Below are 26,508 nucleotides of genomic sequence, written 5' to 3' on the forward strand. Positions count from 1 at the left end.
ACGTGAGGAGTCTTGATGATCAGTAAATGCTTCACCACGCTTCAAAGACGAGAAAGATCAGACTGAATCTGAGCGAGGGTCATTGTCAGAGAATTAAAGGAAAGCTTTGAGTAAAACTTTTATTTTTTCTGTACAAAATCATATTAGTTACCATTCTCATTAATTTCATTATCTTCCCACTAGATGAAGTCCCATCAACAATCATGTTAGGTTCTCGTGAGTGACGCACACAAAGAAACACAAAAAATGTTCACATCTTTGTCCAATCCTGAAGCTTACTGACTGAATGAGAAGATGCCTTTGACATCTTTTCAAATTTCCTATCACGAAGCGTCGGGCAGACAGTGGAAGTACCTCTAAGAACTTATTATTGGACTTTTGGAGTCTCAACACCTATGAAAGCACTAACGTCCTGACCTGACCACAGAGCGTTTGTCCTGTCTGGTTCTCATTACTTCACTCCAGAAGTGATCCGTCATCTCTACAACTGGGAATCCAAATCATAATAAAAAAAACAAAAAAAACATAAGAGGAGCTTGACACAGGCAGAAATCATTTGACACTTTCTCATTTCATAACACATCACGGGTCGACTTTGCATAGTTGCATTTACAAATAAAATTTTTTTTCTTGTTGGCTTTGGATAAACTTTCCCTCCAGCAGACACACAAGTGAAGACATTGAAGGCGCGTTCAGTCACAGGTTGGTGGCATTTTACTGAGGAGAGGAGAAAGAAATGCTACAGCTGCATGGATGATTTACATGATGTGAACTCAACACGCAGATCCTGTGTGGACCATCTACTGTGAGATTACTCATCTACTGCATCTCAGCCTGTGCAGATGTGTGCAATACACAGAGAAATATGTTAGAGTCTTTTACAGCAATGAGAGTTGTGCACCGAACAAAAGACGCTAATTCCCGACAGAAACAAACTCAATCTGACTTAAATTTCACAGCTGAAATGAAATGTCCATTTCGAAACATTTATAAAATGTTAAACAGGAAAAATGTTTTTGCACTTGTATATTATCAAAATACCTCTTTACGATTTCAAGTCCCTGTTTAAATAAAAAAAGTGTAATAAATCAATTTGCCATTCGAGTGACCGTGTTAAAAAGAACCGTGCAAATCACTTCTCATGTCCGCATTCATCCACCTGATCACACCTGCTAAAAATACATCTGTATGCACATGCTGTATGTACACCCGCTCCGACCGCTCAGTACATTCTTGCATCCACAGACTACACCCCTGTCACTTACTCATCTCATCGTTCTCCATCAAAGCTTTACAGTCACAGCACATACTTCAACCACAGTCGTTGGTCACTTATAAAAAAACATACTTACCAACCTACATATTCAAACCAAGCTCATGTACATAAAAGATCTTGACTCCAATATCAAAGAATTGTGATGTGAAATAAAAAAACAATGGGGGGGGGCATTTATCATTTAAAAATGTAAAAAAAAAAAAAAAAAACGCACCTGCAAGTAACCATTAATTTGAAATTAGGAGGAAATCCCTCTCTTTTTGATCACAGTGTTGTGGCCAGTCTGTACGGATTATTCTGATCAGCAGGGTTCCCAGAGCTTAATGTACCAGCACCAATCTGCACAGATGGACACCTCCCCAAACATTTGGTCCCCGGGTGCACAAGGGACAAACCTCTACCTCCCAAAACATTTGCTTCTTGCACTTGCAGATACACCAGTGTGGTTGTGGACTGGTTTGTAGCATTAAAACCTCCTTCTCGGCAGCCTCGTCAAGGCTTTTCTCGTTTGTTGAAGTACTGCTGTCCCAAGCTTTGATTTCCACTGATGTACCTCTGTATGACCCCAGAGTTCACCCACAAACCCCCCAGACTAGAGGTTGTCGCCTGGCTGGTACTGTGGCTCCGTGGCTGTGAAGTAGTCTTCCAAGAAGGACTGGATGTACTCGAAGGTCGGTCTTTCATCTGGCTCCTTCTTCCAGCACTGCCTCATCATCTCATGGAGGGACTCGGGGCACCCCTGGGGGCAGGGCATGCGGTACCCTCGTTCTACCTGCTCAAGTACCTCTCGGTTCACCATACCTACGAGAAACACAAGAAATATGATGTGACCGGACTGCATTGGTACAGCAAATTTAATCAGAAGTACCTTATTTTGAAAGGACTGTAGTCATGCACGCAAAATGGAAATAAATGTTTCGAAGACATGGCGAATTGTCAAGATGGTGTAAAAATGCATTCTGAGACAGATCCATGGGGGGGCGCCACAAACGCGTACCTCAAAATCCAGTGGACAGAATTTCACCCATTTCACGGTGCATGCTATGGGGACAAGTGTTAACCAAAATCTGAAGTGCTGTACTGACTGCACTTCATATTTGCAGACAACTCAAAACGCGTTTGAACAATCCTCATTAAGCTCACTAAAGACATCAGCTGCTATCTCCTGACCATGGACACAGAGTTTCGCTCAAATCTGATGAAGGGGGGACAAAACTTTGAGGACGCAATTACTGAAGGCTCCGTGATGATGAAACAAGTGTGTGCTTGGTCTCACTTCCTGTGTAAACAGAATAAAAATCGCTGAAGGGACTTCTGAAGCCTGAAGCCTGCTGGTTGCGGCTCGTCACGGCTTTATTTGAGGGAACCTTTGGCGAGTTTTCCGGTCAAGAAAAATGGTGCGGTTTTTGATTAGGACACAACCCAATTTGCAGCCTGAAGCCGTAGAAAATGTTGGCACCATGCAGCTGACAGCAGCATGAAAATGCCCACACAAACCACTTGTGGAAAAAAACTCAGCCTCAGGGGAGCAGGGGTTGTTATTTCCTCTAAGAGTCATCACCAAGCTTAAAACAGAGGGCAAAAATACTGTAAATTAAATGTAATTCTACATGTAAGATGTCTCAGCCGTCTCTGGCTCATGTACTAAATGACAGAAATTCCTGTTTAAATCTAATAAAATGTTTATTACTCATCAACTGCAACAATGTCAGAGAAAAACCAAACAGAACTGCTTCATCTTCTGGTCTCTTCCTGCCCTGTCAGAGCACCAGCATCGTGGATTTCTTCCCAGGACAGGAAGACAGTGAGCTGAACCCTGTGACACGGCTCAGAAACGGCCCCATGGGGAGCTCAACTGCAGCTAAAAGAGGTTATGACACAGAGTCAGTGGCACGGTCACAGCCACATCCCCCCTCCCCAGCCTCCATCCCTCGGTGGGAGAGTGGGGATCAGGTTATCTCACACTGGGACAGAGGACAGGCCCAGAGCAACTGCTGAGACCAGGATAGTGGAGTGTCAGATGCTGAGGTGTTAGCGTGATTTATGTCTTGGATCTGAAAACCTGGGCTCTAATAACACGCCTGTCATATATCTGAGTGAGTTTATGTTATCTATATATACACACAGGCTAAAACAGATTAAAGATGATGTGTTTCCATGCAAGATGCTTGGTATGCAGTCTTGGTATACCTGCCTCAAACTGCTGCTACGCTATCAAGCTAGGGAACAGAAATAGAGCTCCACAAAAAGACTGCAGCACAGCAGGACAAGAGCCACAAATGTCTGGTGAGTCATACTACAATTTTGATGAAGGGAAAAAGGGGGGGGGGGGTTCCAGCCCCCAGAATGCACAGCTCTGAGGTGAATTAATTAGACCGAACGGTTTGCACTGAAACCAAGAAAGCCACAGGAGCCAGATGGCCCTCGACAAGAGATGGTGGTTAAGTCTGCCATATGGTACGCTCTGTAATCAGTGCCAGTCCAACAGTGTCAACACCAGACAGGCACTGCAGTGCCGCTCTCAGACAGCAGGGGGCAGAAACGAGCCGACAGGAAGAGCCAGACGTGCATGAGAGAGGCAGGGGTACTTTCCCATGCACTGATAACTCATCAGACATCTGCGCTGACCCACATGAGCAACATGCAGTTCTATTCTGATCCGCATGTGTGAGAAAAAACTAAAAAAAGTCTCAAATGATGAAGAATCAGACCAGCGTGGTGGAATTATCCTGAGGCAAAAATGAATGGACGATTCCCGTTTTCCATGAGGGAAACCTGTGAACACTCCATTCACGGTCTTTGGGAGCAATGTAGTCAAGAGAAGCAGGAAAAGGCTTCCTGTATACAATGAAAGGGAGCGGAGGAAACACGTTACCTGGGTACGGTACTCTGCCCTTGGTCACCAGCTCAGTCAGTAGTATCCCAAACGACCAGACGTCTGATTTGATGGTGAAGCGGCCGTACAGAGCTGCCTCAGGGGCCGTCCACTTGATCGGGAATTTAGCACCTGGAATTAAGAAAATAAAGAGTCAAGCAGGAGGAGTAAGCCTTAAAAAAAGCTGATTATTTCTACTGTTTTTTCATTTTTGGCAGCTTTTTCTGCCCAACCAACAATCCACAGCTCAAAGATGTTCAGTGTAATCTCACATAAGATACAGAAAAACAACAAGTAAGAAGCTGGAACAAAAGAACGTTTGACAGTCCTGCTTTGGACTGAACAATTAACTCACTGTTTGTTTTAAGACCAGTGTTTGTTTGTAGTTATGCCAAGAGATGAAATGAGGGTTCGGCGTTGGCGTTCAGGCCTCAGAATAAATGTGTAACCAATTCAAGTCCTCTGTGTGTGTGTGTGTGTGTGTGTGTGTGTGTGTGTGTGTGTGTGTGTGCGCGCGCGCGCGCATGTGTGCACTCTTCACACACACCTTGTCTGGCGGTGTACTCGTTGTCCTCGATGAGCCGAGCCAGGCCAAAGTCAGCGATCTTGCACACCAGGTTCTCAGCCACCAGGATGTTGGCAGCTCTCAGGTCCCTGTGGATGTAGTTCATCCTCTCAATGAAGGCCATGCCGTCTGCGATCTGGGACAGGATTGGACGGGACAGACAGGACGGGTCAACGAACAGAAAACGGTGTCGGGAACCAAAGCAAATTTCAGAATCTTTTGGAAATATTACTTGTGAATACTACAAATGAAGAGGAGTTGCAGTGAGTTGTCAATCCAGGAAATACACACTTGACTGATCTACCGTTTGACCCAGATTTTATTGCAGGATGAACAATGGCAAAGAAGAAAAGAGATCATGTGCAGCTGCGACAAGTCGGGATAAATCTTTAACACAACTATCCAACATCTCCTCAGTGTGGCTGTCAGCTCCCCCGGGGGAGACTCGAGGTTTCATCCTGCCTGGCTCTCATTCTCAAACACTTTTCCACTCGGCTGAATGAGGAGGAGAAGAGGGGGCCTGGGAGCGTGGAGAGTGGCGAATTAAGAGCAGATCACAGTAGGTGACCAAACCAGCGAGCTCAAGTGGCCTCTGATGAGCAGCGTTTAAGTGCTGCAGGCAGTTAAGTGGAGGAGTGCGAGGGGAGGCACATACAGCGAGGAGGAGGAGACGTCAGGTAGCATTGTTAAATAAATATGACAGCCAGCAGGAGGACAAACTGAAACCCTTACTCACAAGGACTGAATATTTGAGTGACACACTCCTACACACACCCTGCCCACATGCAGCTCTCTTTGTTTTATTGCTGAAGCATGAGGCTCCTTCCTGCACAGAGAGTTCAAACAGCACCTGGGCAGGTGAGGTGAGCTGAGGCGAGTTTCTGTGTTCATGTTCAGACCCTACCTGTGCAGCCATGTCCACCAGCTGGGGCAGCTTCAGGTATTTCCCATCTCCTTCCTTCAGGAAGTCCAGTAAACTACCTGTTGAGAGTGAGGAAGAGCACAGTCAAGCCGAATCAATACGTCTGTCTGGGCAACACCAAAAATAAACGTAGCACCAGTTCAGCATCAGAAAACATTAAAATAACCAAAAGCACTTGAAGGCAACGTGAGAGTGAAGATCATGAGTTCAGTTCCGTTTAACGTCCTTACTTCACCGTCACATAGACTGTTTTATTCTACTTATCATTAGAGCAATTTTCAAAGGCTGCACAACTGCTGATGATAAAGTGCTGTTAGCTAATCCCACTACGCTGAATTGAGGTCTGTTTCTTTAATATGCTTAGAGGGAGAACTAAATAACTAGCATTGATCTATTTATGTACAAAGCACTTCTTGGCAAACTTCCTGGGCGTCTTACATGTATTTTTAACTGTAGACTCACACTGAATCTATAGATACAAAGACATATTCACACCGCTCTAGGTCCCCAGACTATTTGGTCCTTGTGTTAATCCTGAGTCAGGGAAACACACACAAGTGGAACGATCTGCAGAAGCCTGCACAATTAGACGAGCCAATCCCTTTTAATCAATTCAAATCCCTTTAAAGGACACAGAGCAGCATAAATGCATCGTTTTTCTTGATGATGAAGATGATGTCCTGTTTGTTCTAGAATTTGCTGATGTGTACCGTAACGTTCGTGTGCTTTCATTGAACTGTAAACAGGGCGTGCTTGAAAAGAGAGCTGGCCTTCAATGGCCTTTCCTGTTTAAATCAAGGTTATACTGATAACAAATCATTTGCATGTTACCTGATATGGGGCTCCAGGGATTTAAGCTGTGTACTAGTTGGTGACTTTATTTAGCGACAGCCCTGAAGGTGGGTGTTTTGGCAGAATCTGCAAGTGAATTAGCAGAAGCGGGTGCGTCCACCTGTCCTTACCTTTGCCCATAAATTCTGTCACAATGTAAATGGGCTCCTCGGACACCACGGCATAGAGAGGCACCAGTTTGTCGTGTCGGAGTTTCTTCATGATCTGAGCCTCCTGCAGGAAGGCCTCTGGGGACATGGTGCCCGGCTTCAGGGTCTTGATGGCCACCTTAGTGGTGCCATTCCACGTGCCTGCATGAAACAAAACCATCACTCATGTTTGAAATAAACCAGCATTGCTATTTGTGCAGCTTGAAAGGTGTTATTGATTAAATAAATCATCTCAGACATTTCCAATTTATTAAGTGACACATGCTGTAATGCCAAAACATCGAGGTACAGTTAAGACTTTTTGACCCCTTTTAAGTGATTGGAAAAGTCAATCCTAAAATCAACGGCCGTGCCAGTGATCTCTGGCTCTGTTCCCATGTGCAAGAAGCATCTGGGAGACAAAGAACACGACAGCTTAAATAATCAGCCACTTCCTGGTCGAGAGCCACTTACTCACGCCCTGCTTACATACAATGAGCTCGACTGCTTCCGTCATAAGGCTGACCTTCATGAATCATGCTGAACAAACTGCATGCACACACACAAGCTGAAGGATAAAGTAGGGCAATGCTACTATCCAATAATAATCACATGCTGTGGCGAGAAAAAGGGAGAACGACGACGGTCAACCAGTGAAACGCAATGCATTTAAAAAAACGAAATGTCGCCATGGAGGGAGTTTCGGGAGCAGAAAACCATCAGGAACAAGCAGCTGCAGGGAGCGACGGAGAGGATTCCTGGGATTGCACAGCGGAGGCTCGCAGGTCGAGGCTTGCTGCAGGCCAGGCTTAATGAAAGACTGAGTGATGAAAGAAGAGCGTCGTGCTCGCTGAAAGGCCCCCGTCTCACACGCAGGCCCGAGAACTGAAGCGTAGGAGGTGACCTGTGATTACTGAGCTGTGTGTGTGTGCGTGTCAGTGTGCAAACCAACAGCAATCCGTAATCAGCATATGCATCAGTATGTGGGCCAGAGTGGCAGCTCTTTACTGAGATCAGTCCCACTCGATTTCGAGCGAATGTGAATGATTTCTTTAGACTAAACTTTAGGAGCATCTGCTGCTTCGGGTCATTTTACATTAAATTTACATGAGTTGTAAATAATGTAGAGGGGATGTTTTGTTTCTATATGTGAGGCCTAATGGCTGCGTATGTATACGTCCATGCTGTTGTTTATATTCTTTACTAATTCATGATCAGTGTCAGAGTCAAACATTAAGTGTGTTGTTGACAGAGGACTAATCTCAGTGAGTCCTGACAGGACAGATCCTGAATCTACCTTCAGCAGCTGCTAACGGATTCAACCTGCACCCACTTCATGCAGGATTCTTCATGGATTGAATTTGACACCAAAAAGTCTTTTTCATTTTCTGTTTCTGTGGGACAAAACACAGAAACTACTGCAGACTGCAGCGGTTTACCTCCAACGTTACGTATCAGATCAGTGTGCTAGGTACCTCAAAAGAAGGGCAACTACAAAACAGGATGGAAAAATATCTGGTAAAAACTGTTCTAATGTGCAATGAACTGGACTGACCTGGACTGGACTGCTTGGTGAGAAATGTGGCTTAAAAGGATCTACAATAAAGATGCAGCCTGGTTTGCAGTCAGCTGTTAGAGAGCAGTAAATGGTACATATTCTCTGTTTTCCCTTCAGTTAACTGTATTACAGTATTGTCCATTAAGCTACAGACAGCACAAGTGGTCACGATGCCACCGAGCTTCCAGCTATTACTCATTATGGAAGCATTTGTTGGGGGCGGGTTCTGTGGCTCCGAGGCTCATTCATAAACCACTTTACAACACAACACGCACAGCAGATATGCATGCACGTGTGTTTCTGAAACATATAACGTGTGCCCGAGTACAGCAGCAATGGCGTCTCACCCATCCAGACTTCTCCGAAGCAGCCCTGGCCCAGTTTGACCTCCAGGCGGAGGGACTCTCGTGGGATTTCCCAGGCGTCCTTGGCTAGTCCCTGAGTCTGAGGCTTCACGGTGGGGCACACAGTCGTCAGCCTGTAGCACAGACCATCTGCATGCTCTGGACACACAGGAGGAAAACACAGTAGGAGCTTTAATTAAGACACAGTCACTGCGTAGTGTGGAGTAAATACACGATCCAAGCAGTAAGCAGAGCCGCGCCGCAGCAGGTGGACTGCAAACATGTGATGAATAAAATATCACGACATGACAACAGCAGCACAGTACAACCAAACCGCAGCAAAGCAAACACACAGAAGTGTTGACCCATCATTTCCACAGTCATTCCTCACAGAGCAAACATTTATTTTTCCCTTTTAGAAATAATCAAATTTCCTGCTACTTTCACCACAATGACGTGAACCGTGCCGAACTCAATTTCATTTCAATTTCAGCTGCAAAAAGATTCGGGGGCTGTTTTTGGTATCGCAGCCTTTTCAGGCACAACAAGAGCCGACAGCAGCAGCAGCAGCAGCAGCAGCAGCAGCAGCAGCCGTCGTGTGAAACATCCCTTTTGAATCCTGCTCACAGAAGAGGGCAAAGCAGTGAAAACCAGGCTGCTGTATTCAAGCCACTGAACAGGTAAGATGTTACAAACCTTTTCTGCGTGTTTGGGCTTTGAAGGCTACACTTACAGGAGCATAAAGGAGTGCGGAGCTTCGAATTTACCCGTCATCAATTACTAAGAGCGCCGCAGTTAGTGAATTACATGAATTATGTGGAAATAAGCAGGGCAGGGTCAGCAACACAAGACCTAAAATCAAATGTCAAGACTCAAAAAGCATCCTCTTCTTCATGGATTGCTCTGCTTCTGGGAGTCTGACTGCAAAGTTTTTCATAAACAGCTTGTCCTGCGTGTGTTTACATCATCCCCACCCTTTCTTGTGACAGTCCTCTTTGGATTTTAGGAACAGCTGCTTATCGATACCGTGCAGATTACAGCTGGCTTAAGACTCTTTTTTATGGGACATTTTTACATTCACAACTCTTTTTGGCTTAAGTGTAACATGGTTTTGCTTTTTTTGGGACTTTGTCGTGACTACTGATCCACAGCCGTGTCAGTGAAAGCACCGCTTCAGAATCACTGCAGAAAAAAATAAATAAATAAAAGCTCTGTAAAACATATTCAATATATTTCCCAGCTGCAGACCAGCAGCTGAATAATACATTTTCTACTGAATTTTTCAGCTACAATGTCAAATGACACAACAGCAGAGCCCACACGTACTGCAGAAACACTTCAAGAACACAACCATATGCACAAATGACGATAATAAGCATCAGCATGTTTGTCCAGATAACTCAAACTTGCTCCAAGTAAGAGTTGCAGTCGAGCTGTAAACAACAATTTGTCTGCAGGCTGCATACCTGTGTAGTGTTTCACCAGCTTCTGTAGTGTCTCAAACTGGGCCCGCGTGGTGATGTAATAACCGCCGTTGTCCAGCTTACGGATCTTGTAGTGTTTGACGTTGTCTCCCTTCACCTCATCCCAGTCCCGGATAGACAGAGAGTAGGCACCTTTAAAATCCACACAGATGAAGTTAGATCTCTCAAATCTGCCATGCATCTCAGGCTTTCTACACCATGACGGATACTCTGACATGTGACTTTTGTTCTGTATAAATTAACATCTGGTTGCAATAAAACCACAGTTTGCAGCTTGCACATATATGAATAAGGACAAAAATGTATTATCACCAATTCTTGCAATTAAATCTTTTGTACCTTTGGTCGTCTCACTCTCTCGTGCCAAGAAAGTGCCCCGCTGGTTCCCTGGAAGCAATAAGAGACGCTCAGCATCTTTGCGGCCCATTTTACCAAAGTACCATCTGCCAAAGGAGAGAAAGTCAGACAGTCAGATCACAGGAGGAGCCTTCAGTCTGCTATCCTGCACAACAAGTAGCATCTTCTCATCCGTGCAGTAAAAGTATGGCTCTGGTTTTCTATCAATCTTAGAAATCCTGTCTGCAAACACATTGTCTTTGTACTGTTTTCAGTTGAGCATATGTCAAAAAGTTTTCAGGTTGTTTTATTTATTTGTTTTACAAAGCAACTTAACTTTCACGGAATCAGGGTTGTAAAAATATGCTCAGTGTTATTTAACATTAAACATCAGGAAACTACATGTGGCTCATATGTGGTTCCCCTCAAAGACAGACTGACGCAGCTATAGAGCATGAAATCTCATTTTAGTCAAAATAATTCAGGCCATACAGCTATAATTACAGGCTGTTATTAACTTCGCTCCGAGCGATACATCTTTAGCTCGTTACATTGAGGGGTGCTTTGAAAAGGTTCGTTCCTGTTGCTCTGAATAATAAACCATTTCGCTCGCAGCTGTAAACAATCTTAAAACCGAGCTCGTCTTTGTCTTCTTTTAAAGAGCGCACCATCTATTCCGAGGCATCGTTACAAGTTCAGTCATGTTCGATTGTCTCACCTCACAGGCATATTTTTTTTTTCCAGACTGAAAGTGAGAAGAAACCAACACCCCCCCAAAAAAATCCTGTCGATCACTTGCTGTCACTCTTTTAGACTAAAGGCAAAGTTAACTGGCTGCTTCACCCTATTTTTTTTTAATGAGCTGCTTAAACATCGAGTATTAGTAAAATGTCCGTCAGCCAATGAGAAACCAGGTCAAAACTGTCTAAAAACAGCACAGTCCCGCAACGTTTCTGTCACACCGGATGAGCAGCAATGGGAACACCACCGGCTCTCGGCGATCGCACAGGCCTCCATTGTTTCGACTCTGCCATGTTGGTACATGACGGGTTAGTCACAACGTGTGACCGCCCAGCCGCATCATGTCGTCCTAATCAGAGGAGGAGAGCTAACTGAGCAAGGTGAGAAACACGAAAGGAATGAGGAGGAGAAAATAAAAGTTTTAGAAAAAAGAAACGGAGGAGGATGACGGAGATGGCCTCAGACAGAGTTAGAAAAGGTAACGAGCTCTTACTCCTCAGCCTGTATGGAGTCGGCTGGAGCCACGTAGTTACTGGGGATGTAACCTTTCTGTCCGGTGTTGATGGAGCGAGCCTCCCACCAGTCGCCTTCCCTGAAGAGAGAAGTACATTAGAAATCAGAAACACACAATAGAGAATCAAAAGGCACGAAAGGAAAACAGAGCTTGTCTGAAAAGAAGACTAAAGGTGTGAAAGTGGCCGAGGAAAGGAAAGGAACAAGGTCACAGCGTGCGTCATTCAACCACGTCACTCATCCAAGTCATCATATCGGGGGTGCGGTTTATAAGCCGCGTCAAGCAGTGAGCAGCTGCAGCGACATTATACTGGAAAAACACTTTCACAAGAGAAAGTGCTGCATTCAATATCGGACATGAGTAAAAGTATGTAAATATCAACCAAAGTCCTCAAAGTATGAAAAGGAAAATCACTTGATCAACAGCCCTCAACTGACATGCATCAATGTATGAAATGAACGGATCATAACACTGATCAATCAATGCATCTCTGATCTTTCAGAAATATTGGATATTTTCATCTCTTTGGGTGACACGATGGGTGTTTTATCAGCCTAGTGAGCCTGAATCTGAGAGAATCTGGAAAGCTACAGCTGTCAAATAAACGAGGTGAATTAAAAAGTGCGATATTCTCTCAGAAATGGAAATGATGTGCAAGTAGCGGAAAATGGAAACACTCCAGTACTAGGACTTCAAATTTGTACTGAAGTACTGTGCTGGAGTAAAGATACTTAGTTACACAATTGTAAGAAATGTTCCTGAATTACTTGAAAATATGCTCAGAGCTGTGTGACATGAGCTCAGTTTCTGCTGTTTCAACGCTTTCTAGAACTCTGCATTCACAGGAAGCACACATGCAGCCACAGCGTCTGGTAGGCCTGACAGCACATGTGCATGCTGAAATTCAAAGAAGAGGATCTGAGGAGTGGGGAAAATCTGTCTCCTGGCCCTTTTGAAAAACTGAGCAAATCGGTCGTCCTCCCACCTCCTCTCTGAAAGCAGATGGCATTTTCATGACTGCGAACGCAACGCGCTCATGGGCCGCGTCTGAAGACGAGCGAGATGAATCTGTGGAGCTCTTGGAGCTCTGCCTGTTTTCACACCTGTGCACGCCGGGGAAAAAGACAAGGCTGCAGCAGTGGGTGGAGAGGAATGAGTGGAGGAGAATGTCCTCTTTCATCCTCATTTATTGTTATTTGCTTTAGTGTTATGTTGATGAAATGCACCTCTGGATATAAAGGACCTAAGTGGCAAAAAAAGGCAAAATTGAGGGTTTTTTGACCTTCAGGGACATTTTCACTGTGTGAGTCTGAACACAGGATCTGTAAATGTTTTATCATTATTAACATCTATTTTATTGTGTGCATTGCTTGTATTTTACTGAATGAACAAACAGTGGTATGTTTTAAACTGTAACCCAAATGTAATACCTGAAACTAGGGGAATGATCTGAAAAGCGACGGGGACTACACAGATGGCCCATTAGAGGAATCCATTAACCCAGACAGATTTCAGCCTTAATATCAGACCTGAATACAATGAGGGATTAAACACACACACACGCACACACGCAGCAGGAGCCTCTCAGCGTAAAAAGCAAATGCACTCACGTGTTGTTGATAATCTGGAAGCGATCTCCTTTTTTGAATGACAGATCATCTGATGTCCTTGCTTCGTAGTCGTACAGCGCTACGAAAAATGTCACGCCGCCTGAAAGCACGACAAACGGAGCGTTAATGGAGGTTTTTTTAATCTCAAAATGAAAATAAGAACAAGTGAAACCAAATGAAAGCAGAATTATGACAAAAAAAACATTCATTTTGATCTCACCCCAACTATTCTCATACAATTCAAGACTGAACCAGAGAACAAAACGACTTTCTGTTCGAAATATTCCACTTCCTTCCTCAGAGCCTTGGCTGAAAACATAACCAGCTCTCTGAACACTGATTTATTTCAAGGGAAAGACAATATTCCTTTCACGGTTCCCAAACCCTGCGGCATCGCCTCAAGTCAGTCACTCCAAATTGGTGCCACTTAATCTGGTCTACATAATGAGAAGAGTTGATTTGTCCACGGTCTGCGGTGGCAGAGTGCAGCGAGACAACAGCACTCTGATATGTTTATCTGGAGGAGGAAATTGAACGGGCGGGATTAGATCTGCAGCGGCCCCTCAGGCCAGATTATCTCCCTTGAGAGAGCGGGACAGGGGATGTGTGTGTGTGTGTGTGTGTGTGTGTGTGTGTGTGTGTGTGTGTGTTCCAGGAGGAACCATCATTCTTTGCTGTGTGCATTTGCTGCATAATTTACCCATCCAATCTATGATGCTTTAACGACCCGACACTGCATCATTATTTTTCACATTGGTCATTCCACCAGCAAACCCTTAATCAAAAAGTTACTCAGTCAAACTGTTATTGAGTAGAAACTTTTAACGTGCATGGCTAAATCCATTGAGTTCAGTGGATGGAATTGTTTTCTTTGGCTCCGGAGACGCCACGCCTGCTGCACTGCTTACCATATTACAGACCTATTTTGGGTTTCTCTTTGGCCTTGATGTTTCGGCTGACTCATTTCCACAGTCTAATTTGCATAACATCTGCTGCTCATAACGTCCTGTGCATAAAACATGCTCAGCAGGGTTCATTCTAAAGCTGTACACTGATTTGCACTTAATGACAACAGAGTGAAATGTCAGACAACGGAGGGAAATGTTTCAGGAGTGTCGGGTTGTATTTAGTTTTGCTAATTGGTTCATTTATATCCAATCTTTATAAACAGATGAATCAGAATCTGCAGGCAAGGGACAAGATTTGGTATTGGACATCTTCTGCTTGTAGTTCAAGTAGTGTTGACCAATCATGTTCCAGTGGGCTTTGGCTGCATGCAGTTAAACAGTCCATGTGGAGAGCGAAAAAGGCTGATTGCATTGCCTGAAATGTAATCTCGGAACCAATCGGCTATCGTCTGAGGACGATTTACCTTCTTATTGGTCAAAACATTGTTGTCGAGTTTGAAAGTCAAGTTGTTGATCAGACCGTAATCAATGACCTGCACACGGAAGAGGAAGTCTTGGCCCAGATATCAGTCATCTTTATATCCGCTGGCTGCACCACAAGCCCTGAAACACTGGCTGACGGCCCCGGAGGCTAAATCTTTGTGAGACAATAGCCGATGGGATCTGAGATTGATCTATATCCCATTAAAAAGCAGCACAGCTTCTGCATTTCTGTTTGTTCTCTGAAGGGGCTCGAGGACACAAAGTTTTCTGAATTATTTTGAATAATAAAAAACATTTCATTCACGCTGAGAAACTTTCAAAGCCTTGTATTCTCAGATATGCAGATTCCCTCGCTGCAGGTCCCATGTGTCTCCCTGTGAAGCCTTAAATCCTCTCCTCGAACTGACCTGTGATGACGCTGGGGAAGGGACTGCTCACAGCCACTGAGGTGAAGGAGGTGGAGGCCCCGCCAAACGGCGTCATGACTGAAGACGCTCCACCGAAGGGCGTGAGGGCGGCGGCGTGACTGTTGTAGCTGTTGTTGTGTGTCTTCATAGCTGGTGAATGACCCATCAGGGTGGGGTCAGGCCCGTAGTGGCCCAGGTGGGTGTTAACCGGCGTGGCATTCGAGTTATCGGGTCTGTACTTCAGCGCCGGGCCCTTGTCCTCTTTACTCCTGACACATCCCATCGTCGAGCCTGCAGGGGGAGAAGGAAAAGGAAGATTTGATTAACAATGAGTTTTGGCAAATGGACGCATGCAAATCAGGCACTATGATCACAAGTAAGACTGGAAAAATAGTTTCCCATTTTAATACAGGGCGTATGCCAAAGATGCCTGTTGTACAAGTGGTTAAAATCTCTGAACAGAGAATATTGAAAGACGAGGCATCCCACAGATTTCTTAAGTCTTCAACTCACTGAACAACAGGTAGACTATGATTAGAGCTGCGTCACTAGGTAGCTTGCAAAATCCTCTAAGAACACAAATTACATCTTGTTTATATCTTGTTGCGTCGCTGTACCAACACAGACATGGGGAGCCAACACAAAGTCTGCTTTCATTCATGCTGCACGGACAGGGCAAAGAAATGGAGGTAAAATGGTGAGTTCCTTTATGAATAGAGATGCATGTGCCACAAACACCCTCACAGTCTGCACAGAGAGCTGGAGGTGAAGCAACTCCACAGGAGCAACCGAGCTTTTGCACTGTTTGTTCTCGATAATGGTCTGGTTTCGCTTAAATCATTATATTTCCCGCTATGTGATGCTGTCCAACCAGCACCAACTGGTCCAGCCTGGCACAGGCCCAAAAATCCCAATGTGAGTCCCAGCTTTAAAAGGTTGCCAACAACTTTACAATGTGATCTCAACGCTTAAAAATAAATCGGTATCCAAAATTCAAAGTGGTGTTTTGGTGTGTAAATGAACAACAGAACCTGAAAGGCTTGATCTCTTGCTTTGTCGTGAGGCTGAGCTTGTGTCACAAACGGAGAGAAGTAATTATGATACTGTTCATACTAGCCTGGAGCTCTTTGGGGGGTCTTGGCATTACTCTGCCATCCATGAAACAAAGGCTGCAAGCCAACGGATGACCTCATATGACTTTACAAGTCTCAACAAAAGCCTGTCAAGCCAGCCGAGCTCGAAACTAGATCCTATTACAGCCTATGGCCATCTTAACTCTCTGTGATCCCACTATCACTGACACAGATTTGTGAGAGGCAAAAAGCCCGTCAGTGTTAAGAGTCAGTGCTCTCCCCTCCTGAGCTTTCTGATATATGAGTCCCTGTTTGTGTGTGTGTGTGCGTTCGTGCTGTACTTTGAGGACTAAGACCAGATAACTTCACATAAACAGAAAGGTAAAAAAAAATTCTCCTCTGAAGTCATGTTTTGGCTCTAGCACTGTTTGCCTTCAAGCAGGAAAGATGATGTTTAATGTGTTGAGAAGTCGTTCTTGCAAGAAGAGCATCCAGTCACAGATGAATGCGTGTCAGTTTATGAGTGTGTGTGCGTGTGTGTTTTGAGCTGACAGGTCCTGCTCCGTTTGCTCGTTTTTCTGTCACCTTTGGCCTCTTTATCAAGGAGTTCTGTTTGTCTTTCCAGGTGTACACAATAAAACGAGCCGCCCCTGCACGACGGACCTACAGTAAACTCCAAGACTGATCCGCTGTCAGTGACTCACATCCTGGCATTTGTAAAATGTTACAGCATAGTTTCAAATGTCCATCAGCGGCTGGTCACACACTGGTATCTGTCACAGAGGTGTGTGCTGCTGTCATTCATACAGAGGGCAAATAAAGCCAGGACAAAAAAACAAGAGGCAGATACAGGACTCACTTCACAGCCCTGTGGCCCACAGTGGCCACCTGTCACCTATCACCTATCTACTAACGCAGGTAAATGTGTGTTCTATCTGGGATTGGTCTTGCTGTGTCCATATTTCTGTGACGCAGTCACATAAATCTGATGTTCTGGTTATTACCGTTGACAAAGAGGTAGAGTTTTCAGGACAGTTTGGCCTGTTTGTCAGCAGGATTACCGAAAAAGTACTCCTCGTGAAACTTGGTGGAAGGGTGTAGCAAGATCCCATTAGACCCTGGAGCGAATCCAAATCACAGGGTGGATACATGAATTATTGTTCACTTTCATTAACACTGCGAGTTTGGCCTCGGCTGAATAAAATACATCTAAAGAATGTACATCTAAAGAATCTGCATGTTATGTATTTCATTTGCAGCTTGATTTTGGCTCATGGAATAACAGTTTGAGAGCCTCAGGCGACATCATGAGGCAGCATCATTACTTAAGGTTTTAATTTACAAGCAGGTTTATTGTGCCTCAGTAAAAAACACTTTTCAGCTCTCAGTGTTGTATTTTAAGGTCAGTCTGTGCAGTGGACTCTGGTTTGTTTCTGACATTAGCTGCTTGAGCTAACGTTAGCTTCTCAGACTGACGGGACAAATTACTTCACAGCACTGAATCTCAGAGGTGTCAAACTCAAGGTGATGAGCTTAACAACAAGATGATGTGCTTCGCAGTTTGACAGAGATTTCCACACTGCTCGCTGCCCACCAGTCGAGCAGGCTGACAGCTAACTGCTAACTGTGAGAAAATGATGTGAGCCCATGAGCCCCACTCACTCTGCTCTTTTTAACAGCAAAATGACGCATTATTTGCATCTTTCCAGACATCAAAATGATTCAGAGAGGTGTTTTTATTCCATAAAACTATCTTTGGATGAGCATGAATACTGCAGAAACCCAAAAGCAGAAAGCACATTAACCAGACTGCAGCCAGCAGTTCTCATTTTGTAGTTCGGCCAGCTCTCAGTTCTCATTAATTAGCTCTGGCTTACTAAGTTTGCCAGCTTTAATGACAACTGACTGTTTTTATGACCACCAAGTTGATGTTTGACATTTAACTTTTAACAAATGTTGTTCAGCTTGTTAAGACGTGAATGCTTGAAGTTCTAATTAAAACTGCTTGTGATTTGAAAATGACACTCCAATAGCAATTTGATATAAAGGCGATTAACTGTTAAGCCCTTATTAATGACAGCTTCTTTGCCTCCATGGAAACACAATCAACAGTTCCTAAAGGATTCATTAAAAACCCAACACACATCTTCCATTGTTGATGTTTTTATCCATATTTGTTCTCTTTGGGCTTCATTTCTAACATTCTGTGTCATAATCTGAACTTGTCTTCACAGAAAACATTTGATCTGTCACTCATCCACAAGCTGACCGAGGGCCCAAAAATGAAATCTGTGATGATATATTGATTTGGCAGTTCTTTGTTCTGTCAAACTGGATCTAAAACTAAATCCCCTGGTGTAGAAAACAATTTATTTGGCCTCTCCTGAAACGAGGGGCTTTGGTTTGTGAAGGGCAGCGTTACAACTAAACCTAATGACGGTCAACAATCAATCTATGGATGTACTCTTTTTAAAACGGATGGTGTATTGACTTCTTCCCATGAACAAATGGCACTAACTGAAAGCCAACGCTGAGGCAGCGGAAACAGACAGTAGGATGAAAGATGGGGTGAGAAGGCTGGCTGGAGATGAATTATCATAAGGGGAAACGGGGAAATTTAAAGAGCAGGAAGGACAGTTTGAAAGGCAGACTGACGCTGCACCCAACAGCCATCCTTTAAAAAGACAGTGAACAGTCCCCTCAGTTCAACAGCTAAGTAAGACATTCAGTCACTATTAGTATTTTTGCATTTAACTCTGTGTCTACACATCAGATACAAACTGTAAGAGAAGTGAATGAAGGTGAGATTTGAACAAATCAGAGCATTATATTGAAATCGTGCACGCTGGCCAGCTAACTGGTCCACAGATTACAGCCACTCCGGAAACCAGACATCCTCTGCAGGATTGCCACCACACACATGATAACCAATAACAGCTGGTGGCAACAGCATGCGACCTCTGCGAGCACAGCAGCACTCCTGGCCTTTTGTTAAAGCTGGATAATACGCAGCATATCCAGCACGGAACATATCTGTAAGACTGAGAGCTGTGAAGAGAAATGTTGCAGGTGTAAAACTGAATTTGATGATATTTCCCAGTTCTCATCTCAAGAGCGTCATTTTTCATTGGTCTGCTTAAGTATAAGAGATATAATTAAGAGTCAGGAACGTGCAGAGAAGAGTTAAGTGAGCGCTAAAAACAAGTGTCACATACAAAGCTGAATGTAAAGGAAAGAATGAATAAACCTGCAAATCCCAGAAATAAATGCTAGAACTAGAATAACATCAACTAGAAAATAATAAAACGGGCCATCTGGGTGCTTTTTGCCATTTGATTCTTTGTTAATCTGACACCAGCGACAATTAACATCCTTCACAGCTCAAATCAACGCAATCATCACTGCTGCTTGTCTTTGTCTTATGTAATTCTACCAACAATTTCAAGAAGTCACTTATGGGTTGAGGAAGCTGTAAAGGGCAGATTTCATTATTTTTAACATTGTACATTTCACAGACCCCACTGTCTCATAAACAGATAATGAAAACAAGTATTAGCTGCAGCTCAAGTCAAGTGCTTTGAACTTCCTGGTGCTCACTGTATTGTGCAATATCTCAATAAGTAGGCTGAGCTAAACCACAAATATATGTTTTCCGCATCATCGTAGCCTGGAGCCACGGACATCGGAGCAGAAGCCAACACAAACATGAGCTCCACCTTTGACCTCATCCTGTCGACCACATGTCGACCATGACGTGTTTTCAAATGCCACAAACACTTAGTGCCCGACCTTAATGCTAATGCCGCAGCAAACGAATGGTGACCTGAAAGGCAACACGGTGGAAGAGTGTCAGCGGAGTTTAAAGAAGGTATCAATGGTTCAAATCCTCAGCCGTGTCCTGGAATCAAACACTCTAGGCGGGGGCTAATCCTGATGAGAGCAGTCTACTGGTGATCATGATGACTGTAAGTACACAGATTGTGTCCCTCAGCGTTAATACTATGTGGAATACCTGCTTAAAAATTAAGCCAACTATCAGGATCAACAACTAGAGTGAGGATAAAGGCACCGTGACTTGATGTGAATCAGTGTGTGGGCGACTTCAAAACCTGTGTGGACGAGCAGAATCAGTTATCAGCAGTTTCACGTTCTGTTCAGGGTCCCAGATTTCTGTCATGTAACTACAGCCTGGATAACTCCCTTTTCCTTTATGATTGGCCATTATGCAGCCAGAGGATTTTCCCTTAAAAGGTCCATGAGAGATGACATGATCTGACATCTCAATGCCCACAAGTCTCACTTTGGATCCCCTCCCCATCAGCTCAAAATACAAACATGGCCTACAGCCAAACCCAGAATCGATGTAGGGAAATCACTTTAAACATCACTTTAAACTGTGGTTTGTTAATAATTCAAAAAGGATGCCATTAATAAAAAAAATAATAAGAAGGTTTCATTTTTGCGGATAATTCACTTTTCATGCTTCTACAGAGACTAAACAGCTCATTCTTTAAAGGACCAGTGTGAAGCATTTAGGCTGACCTATTGGCAGAATATAATATGCATAAGTAGGTTTACAGTGGTGTATAATCATCTGAAAAAAAGAAGTGTTGCGAATGAGCTCTTTATATCTACAGAGGGAGCAGGTCCTGATCCAGAGTCTGTCATGTTTCTACAGCAGCCCAGAATGGACAAACCAAACACTGGCTCTAAAGAAGGCCTTTTGCTCTTTCATTCACTTGGTTGCAATCTGCAACCTCACCACTAGATGTCCCTAGACACAGTAGACTTTTAAGGACAATTGGGGGTCTTAAAGAAGAAGACTGCTCAGGATTTAGGAACAGTGACTGACATGGTGCTGATGTCCACAACTGATCCTAAAATCAGATCAATACCGGTCTCAAAATCTCCAAAATACCAAACTCACTCTTTCAAACCATCTCAATCCTCGAGGTTCTGGTTACGTTCTGTCAAAAGCAAAAAAGAAATGTTGATGTACAATTTCGATTTAAACAACAAAACATTTCACAGAACAAATCGCTTTGAACCACCAGTGGAGAACTGTGCTCTGAAGAGCAGAAAAGACCACCCCTCCTGTTTAGCACCCAGAGAAAGGCCTTCGATTTATTCTTTTGTCAGTCACATCTACCTTTTGTTATGGAGAGAAGAGAAAGTACCTTGTGGCGCTCCCCCACAGAGCCCAGCACACTCACAATCCCCTGAGCTATACGATCCCATACACATGCATTGAGCAGCACAAATGCTAATCAGGGCACAGACACACTGTCCTTACAGTGGAGCCAAAAAAAAAAAACCAGCAATCAATCAAACCAACAGTTCCAATTAAATATTCAAAACACCCAGATGCCTCAGTAGACAGGGACAGATTTACAACCACAGCTCTTATGAATGGACACTCATTGTTGCAGCAACTAAACACAATCACCGCCGTGTGCAGCATATGGTGTTTTACCGATAACTTCATCCATACACACATTTGTAGCGTTCCTCAGTGAGTACCCACCACCCCCGCCCTGTCTGAAAATTACATGAGTGCCGGAAAGAAAAACCCTCCATGAAAAACATTAGGCTGAGAAAAAAGAGTCTCTGTGGTGAAGAGGATGATCACCGCCAGTGTTTCTTCTGTTATGACAAATTTACCAAAACTAATGACGGCTGAAATCGACTTTACAGCAAATTAAATTACAGGCAGATTACTGCATCCGCTCTCAGATGGTTTCCTAAATGAGGCTGTTAGATAAACAATGAGATTAGTGGGAAGAAATGTGCCATTCTTTTGGTGGCTCCGAGGGAACACTGAATACCACCTCAGGCTCATCAGATGTGGGTCATGGGTCCCACTTTAATGAACAAATGCAAATTGCTAATTAGCGTGTGCTATAACTTTACATGCTTACAAAAACAAACCTGTATTTGAATGCCCTTTGGATGGGTTCAAGTGCTCGAGTTATCTTTAGCACCCAGGAGACAAACTCTATTTGGACACTTTAAACAAGCTGCACTGAATATGACACGAAATGCAAGTAACATCACGCACATGCTCCCCCATGTATCTGTGAATAACTCTCCTCTCGGCATTACTGTATGAGAGCGCACAAAAGGCAGCGGTATGCCTCTAACAAACGCTGGAGCCAGACCAGATCCAAGGACATGTGACATGTGGGGCTGTGTTCCAGACTGCCAGTGATGCCGTGTCAGATTAAGGAGACACAGGCTGCTGCTTCCCACAAGGCTCAATACAACAATGCTGGAGAGCTGCGGGAGGGAAGCTTTTGCTGTAGCTGGCATGCAGACACCATTCAGGAGAAGAAATCCCAGCACGACACGTAACCAGGCCAAACTGTTAACCTTAAGGGGCCAGTATGCTCTGTCAGAACCGCAGGCCCAATGGTTGGATATCTTCGGAAACCGTCTCACGACACACCGTTCAAACATGGGATCTTTCTGAAACTGACGATCCGAAATTAACACTTAAACTGAGGGGCAACCCAGTTATACAGTTCCAGTCTTTACAGACCTGCATCACAAGAAGAATTGACACCCCTCTTAAAAGAAAATGAAAATTTGATTAAAGTCTGGCATTCCAAGAGGAACAATGGGTGCAAAACAAAGTGAAAAGTTTAGGTTTTGTCATAGAAAAGCATGTTAGTAGCAAAGAAAATGTCTAAATGAGAAGAAAACCCTTCACTACACAGTGTCCAACGAGCCGTCTTCATGTCCTCCTTCTATACTTGGCTTATTTTTATCACACAAACTCCAGAGTATCTGCTCCCAACAATGGTTAAGTATAGTTCTGATGGCAACGGTGTGTATAAATTAGATATCTGTGACCACCGTGAAGTCTGAGTAAGGAACAGGATGCAGCTCTTCACTCTTGTCACCGTTCTACCAAATCAGTCAAGCTGCAGCTCTGGAGTCGACTGGGAGAGGCCCTTCGACCTTTGAGCCTTGTGTAACCTCTGCAGTCAAACTGACGCACTCGTCCAGGCTGTATATTCAGTAACTACATTCATGAATCGTGGGGAGTTATTCCTTCGTCCTGTTAGTCTTCAGGGCATCAAGCTGGAAATCAAACTTGAAACAAAAAAACTGAAGTGCACTGAGACGTCATCCAGCAAAGCACCTGACCAATCAAATATGTGAGTGCACCACCTGTTAACAGAGGAATCCCTTTGAGGAATGCTAAAATAAATAGCATTGTGATAAGTTTCCAGAGCTGCAGTCATGTCTCACTGTGCTTTCATTTCTAGTGCATTCATCTGTTACTCCAGCTGGACTTCTCGTATCACCTTCCTCGTGTCATTGCTACCTGAAGCAACACGCCTCTGTCAACCCAGCCCTGTGCACGCTGCGCAACTGGGATATTTCTGATCTGAGGTCTGTTGAACCCAGGGCCACATTCAACATCACAGCTGAGTGTGGTCACATCAGGTCACACCTGACCACATCCAGCTGTGATGTAGATGTAGCCTCGCTACTATACATCACCGGGGGAGGAAACGGCCTGCTGGGCTCACTAATAGAGTATAAAAAGGCACGTTGATATCTCTCAGAGTAAAATAAATAATCAGTATTGAAAGTCAGGTCTCGTATCAGCACTGATATCAAAGCTTTTCTAAGGATACTAAACCCGATTGTGAAGCATGAAAACACTAAAAAGCAGGCCTGAATCTATTTTCATAGAAAACGCTTTATTGATTAATCCTTCAGGCAGTAAAATGTAAGAGAATACTGAAAGATGTCAGCAAGCAGCAGCTTCAAATGTCTTGTTTTGTCTGACAAACAAACCCCAAACACCAAAATCTTCATTTGACACTGATATAAAACAGAGAAAAGAATCACATCCTCACATCTGAGAAGCAGAAAGCAGTGAGTGTTTGGCATTTTCGCTTGACAAATGACTTCAGCGCTTTATCGATCACCACAATGTCGTTGATTTGTTTTCCATCGATCATTTCCGCACTCAGAGAAAGGCCATCGGGTTACTATTGAGCACGTGCATCACAATGTTCAAAGAGGTTTTCTTTATTCTTCTTTTTACATGTCTGAGGCAAACAGCGGCGCTTTATTTCTACAGGCCGAAACGCCTCGTGCTATGAAAGATAAATCAAGCGCAGCAGCCTGAAAGCCAAGTTGGCGGACTTGCTCCGTAAACAGTGGCCGCAATCACAGGGAGACGAGAAGGTACCCGGGGCTGCAAACCATTACTGAAGCGTAACTCAGTAATTTCCCTGGCACACTCTCTGAGGCACAGATCGGTGTTATCTTCGGGGCAGCCTGCCATCTCTGCCAATCACAGCGCGCGGAGGGGGTCGGCGGGGGAGGCCAGAGAGAGGAACTTCCTTCCGAATCCATTCATGCCATGGAGGCCACCTGCTGTGACTGTCAAAGGCTGGAGTGAGGCTGGGACAGAGAACGATGCATCCTCCAGCCATAAAATAGAGGAGCTTGTTCTCCGTGCCCACCCGAAATCTGAGGATTCTCTTTTCGCCTTCAGAAATCCGAACGTTCGTTCAGTCTGCCAACATGAGAGCGTGTCGCGCTGTGACTCTGACCTCACTGCCGAGGCCGAAGAGATCTGGAGCTTCTAATCAGCGAACTGTAATGACAGTGTAGAGGCTGGCTCATGCCGTGAGGACACTCGAGGAGTATGCGAGGATCCTTCTTGTCTCCAGTTAAACTCAAGTCCCTGAACCCCGGCCAACACCACCTGTTGGCGCTCCTCACTCGTCTGCCAACAGCCCTCTCCATTCCAGCTGTGTGTGTGTGTGTGTGTGTGTGTGTGTGTGTGTGTGTGTGTGTGTGTGTGTGTGTGTGAGTGAGAGAGAGAGAGAGACGACTGTCCAGCCAACTGGGTCTGTACTAACAGAGGGATTACCGCGGAAGAGGATTACTGTGGCACCAGAGTATATAAGCACACCAACAGACACATGCACAATCAGGGACAGTGAATATGTGAGCACGAGCACGCACACACACACACACACACACACACACACACACACACACACACACACACCAAACATGACAGTACAACAGCATTCCTGTACTTTAGATCTTATTACACATTCATTTTGTTGAGTGTGCAAATATGAGAAGCACGGTTGCACCAGCACAATAAAAGCAGGTGAGAACATGCTTGGAAATGATGGCAAAAGGCCTAAATTATAGAGCTTTTGTCATCTTGTAAGCTGCTGTAAGACAGTGTGTCTTGCAATAAAGGCCTGTAACAGCTGAGGCCTGCAGCAGCTGATGGTGTGTCTGTAGTGAGAGACAGAGATTGGGTGAGGCAGAGAGAAAGGGGGTAGGTGGTTAACGTTAAACTTGTCTGAAAGGAACCCAAAGGTGAATTTGAAACGAGGCTACACAAGTTAAAGAGGTGATCTGATGTGATTCTGGTGATTTCACGGCAAAAACGGAGAAAATGTAAAAATCTCGCCTTGTTCCAGGACGCTTTGGGAGTCTTTCCTCATTGTTTTCGACTGATACAATCAAACCATCCCAAATCCGCAAGTCCTGGTTCAGGGTTAACAACCAGTCAGAGCTTCATTACAATGTTAACACACCGAGGAAACTCTCCTGATGCATTTCCCAACTTTCTCCAAGTGTCACAGCACCACAAGGCCCCGATCGCTCACTTCCAGGACCAAATGTGACTTTTTTCTGGCGAGCTCTTCTTACCTTAAAAGCGACCTTTGCAGTGTTGTACTTCGGCTACATGCGTGCCTGTGATTTTTTTCTCCCCCACGTTTTTATTTCACGTCGACAATCCAAAGAAGTGGAAACAGCCGACACAAGCAGTCTCTTAACGTGGAATCTCAGTCTTCCGTCTGTCCCATACCGATTAACTACTTCACCGGCCCAAAGTCCTCCGCTGGGATCCTTTATATTCCGTTAAAACGAGGACGCACCGCTGACAAAGAACGCTTAATATGGCGGTTTAAGAGCCGAGCAAAACAGTTAAAATATCCAGAAATCACCGGCCGCTGATAGGTCGGGGTTGCCCTGAAAGACACACAACAATAGCCGGACCAGGACCGAGGAGCCGACGAGGCCAAAGACGGAATGATGCGGCGTTCGGGTACTCAGATTAGACTCGTACATCCGGCTGCTCAGCTTCAATTGATCCAAAAACACAAATTAACACAGTGGCTGCAAACCTTTCTGGCTTTTGACCCCTTAAAACAAAGAAATGTCGTCACCAGTTACATATGTTTACCAGCTGATCTATGCTTATTTTTTTTAACTTCATTACATCTAAAACTAGATACATATAAATCAGTCAAATTCCTTGTATGTGCACACACACCAATAAAGCCCAATCAAGAAAAATTACAAGAAAGTCTGACAAAATTCACGCCATTTTGTGTACCTGAGGGGATTTAACTTTTAACCCAGACCTCAACTTTGG

At 44.3% G+C, this 26,508-nt stretch overlaps 1 protein-coding gene across 1 annotated transcript; it reads right to left on the bottom strand.

Annotated features, from left to right (window-relative positions):
* Positions 1-696: 696 nt before the first annotated feature.
* On the bottom strand, positions 697-26,182 carry yes1 (YES proto-oncogene 1, Src family tyrosine kinase). The gene is made up of 12 exons (XM_070973732.1): positions 25,779-26,182; positions 15,004-15,294; positions 13,206-13,305; positions 11,575-11,673; positions 10,344-10,447; positions 9,987-10,136; positions 8,524-8,679; positions 6,601-6,780; positions 5,621-5,697; positions 4,699-4,852; positions 4,152-4,283; positions 697-2,077 (listed from the first exon to the last, which is right to left on the bottom strand). The coding sequence occupies exons 2-12, from the start codon at positions 15,284-15,286 to the stop codon at positions 1,869-1,871; spliced, it is 1,644 nt and encodes a 547-aa protein (XP_070829833.1). The 5' UTR covers positions 15,287-15,294; positions 25,779-26,182; the 3' UTR covers positions 697-1,868.
* Between the last annotated feature and the right edge of the window lie 326 nt (positions 26,183-26,508).

Source organism: Chaetodon trifascialis, chromosome 11 (genome assembly GCF_039877785.1).
Source record: "Chaetodon trifascialis isolate fChaTrf1 chromosome 11, fChaTrf1.hap1, whole genome shotgun sequence".
In the NCBI taxonomy this organism is placed as follows: Eukaryota; Metazoa; Chordata; class Actinopteri; order Chaetodontiformes; family Chaetodontidae; genus Chaetodon; species Chaetodon trifascialis.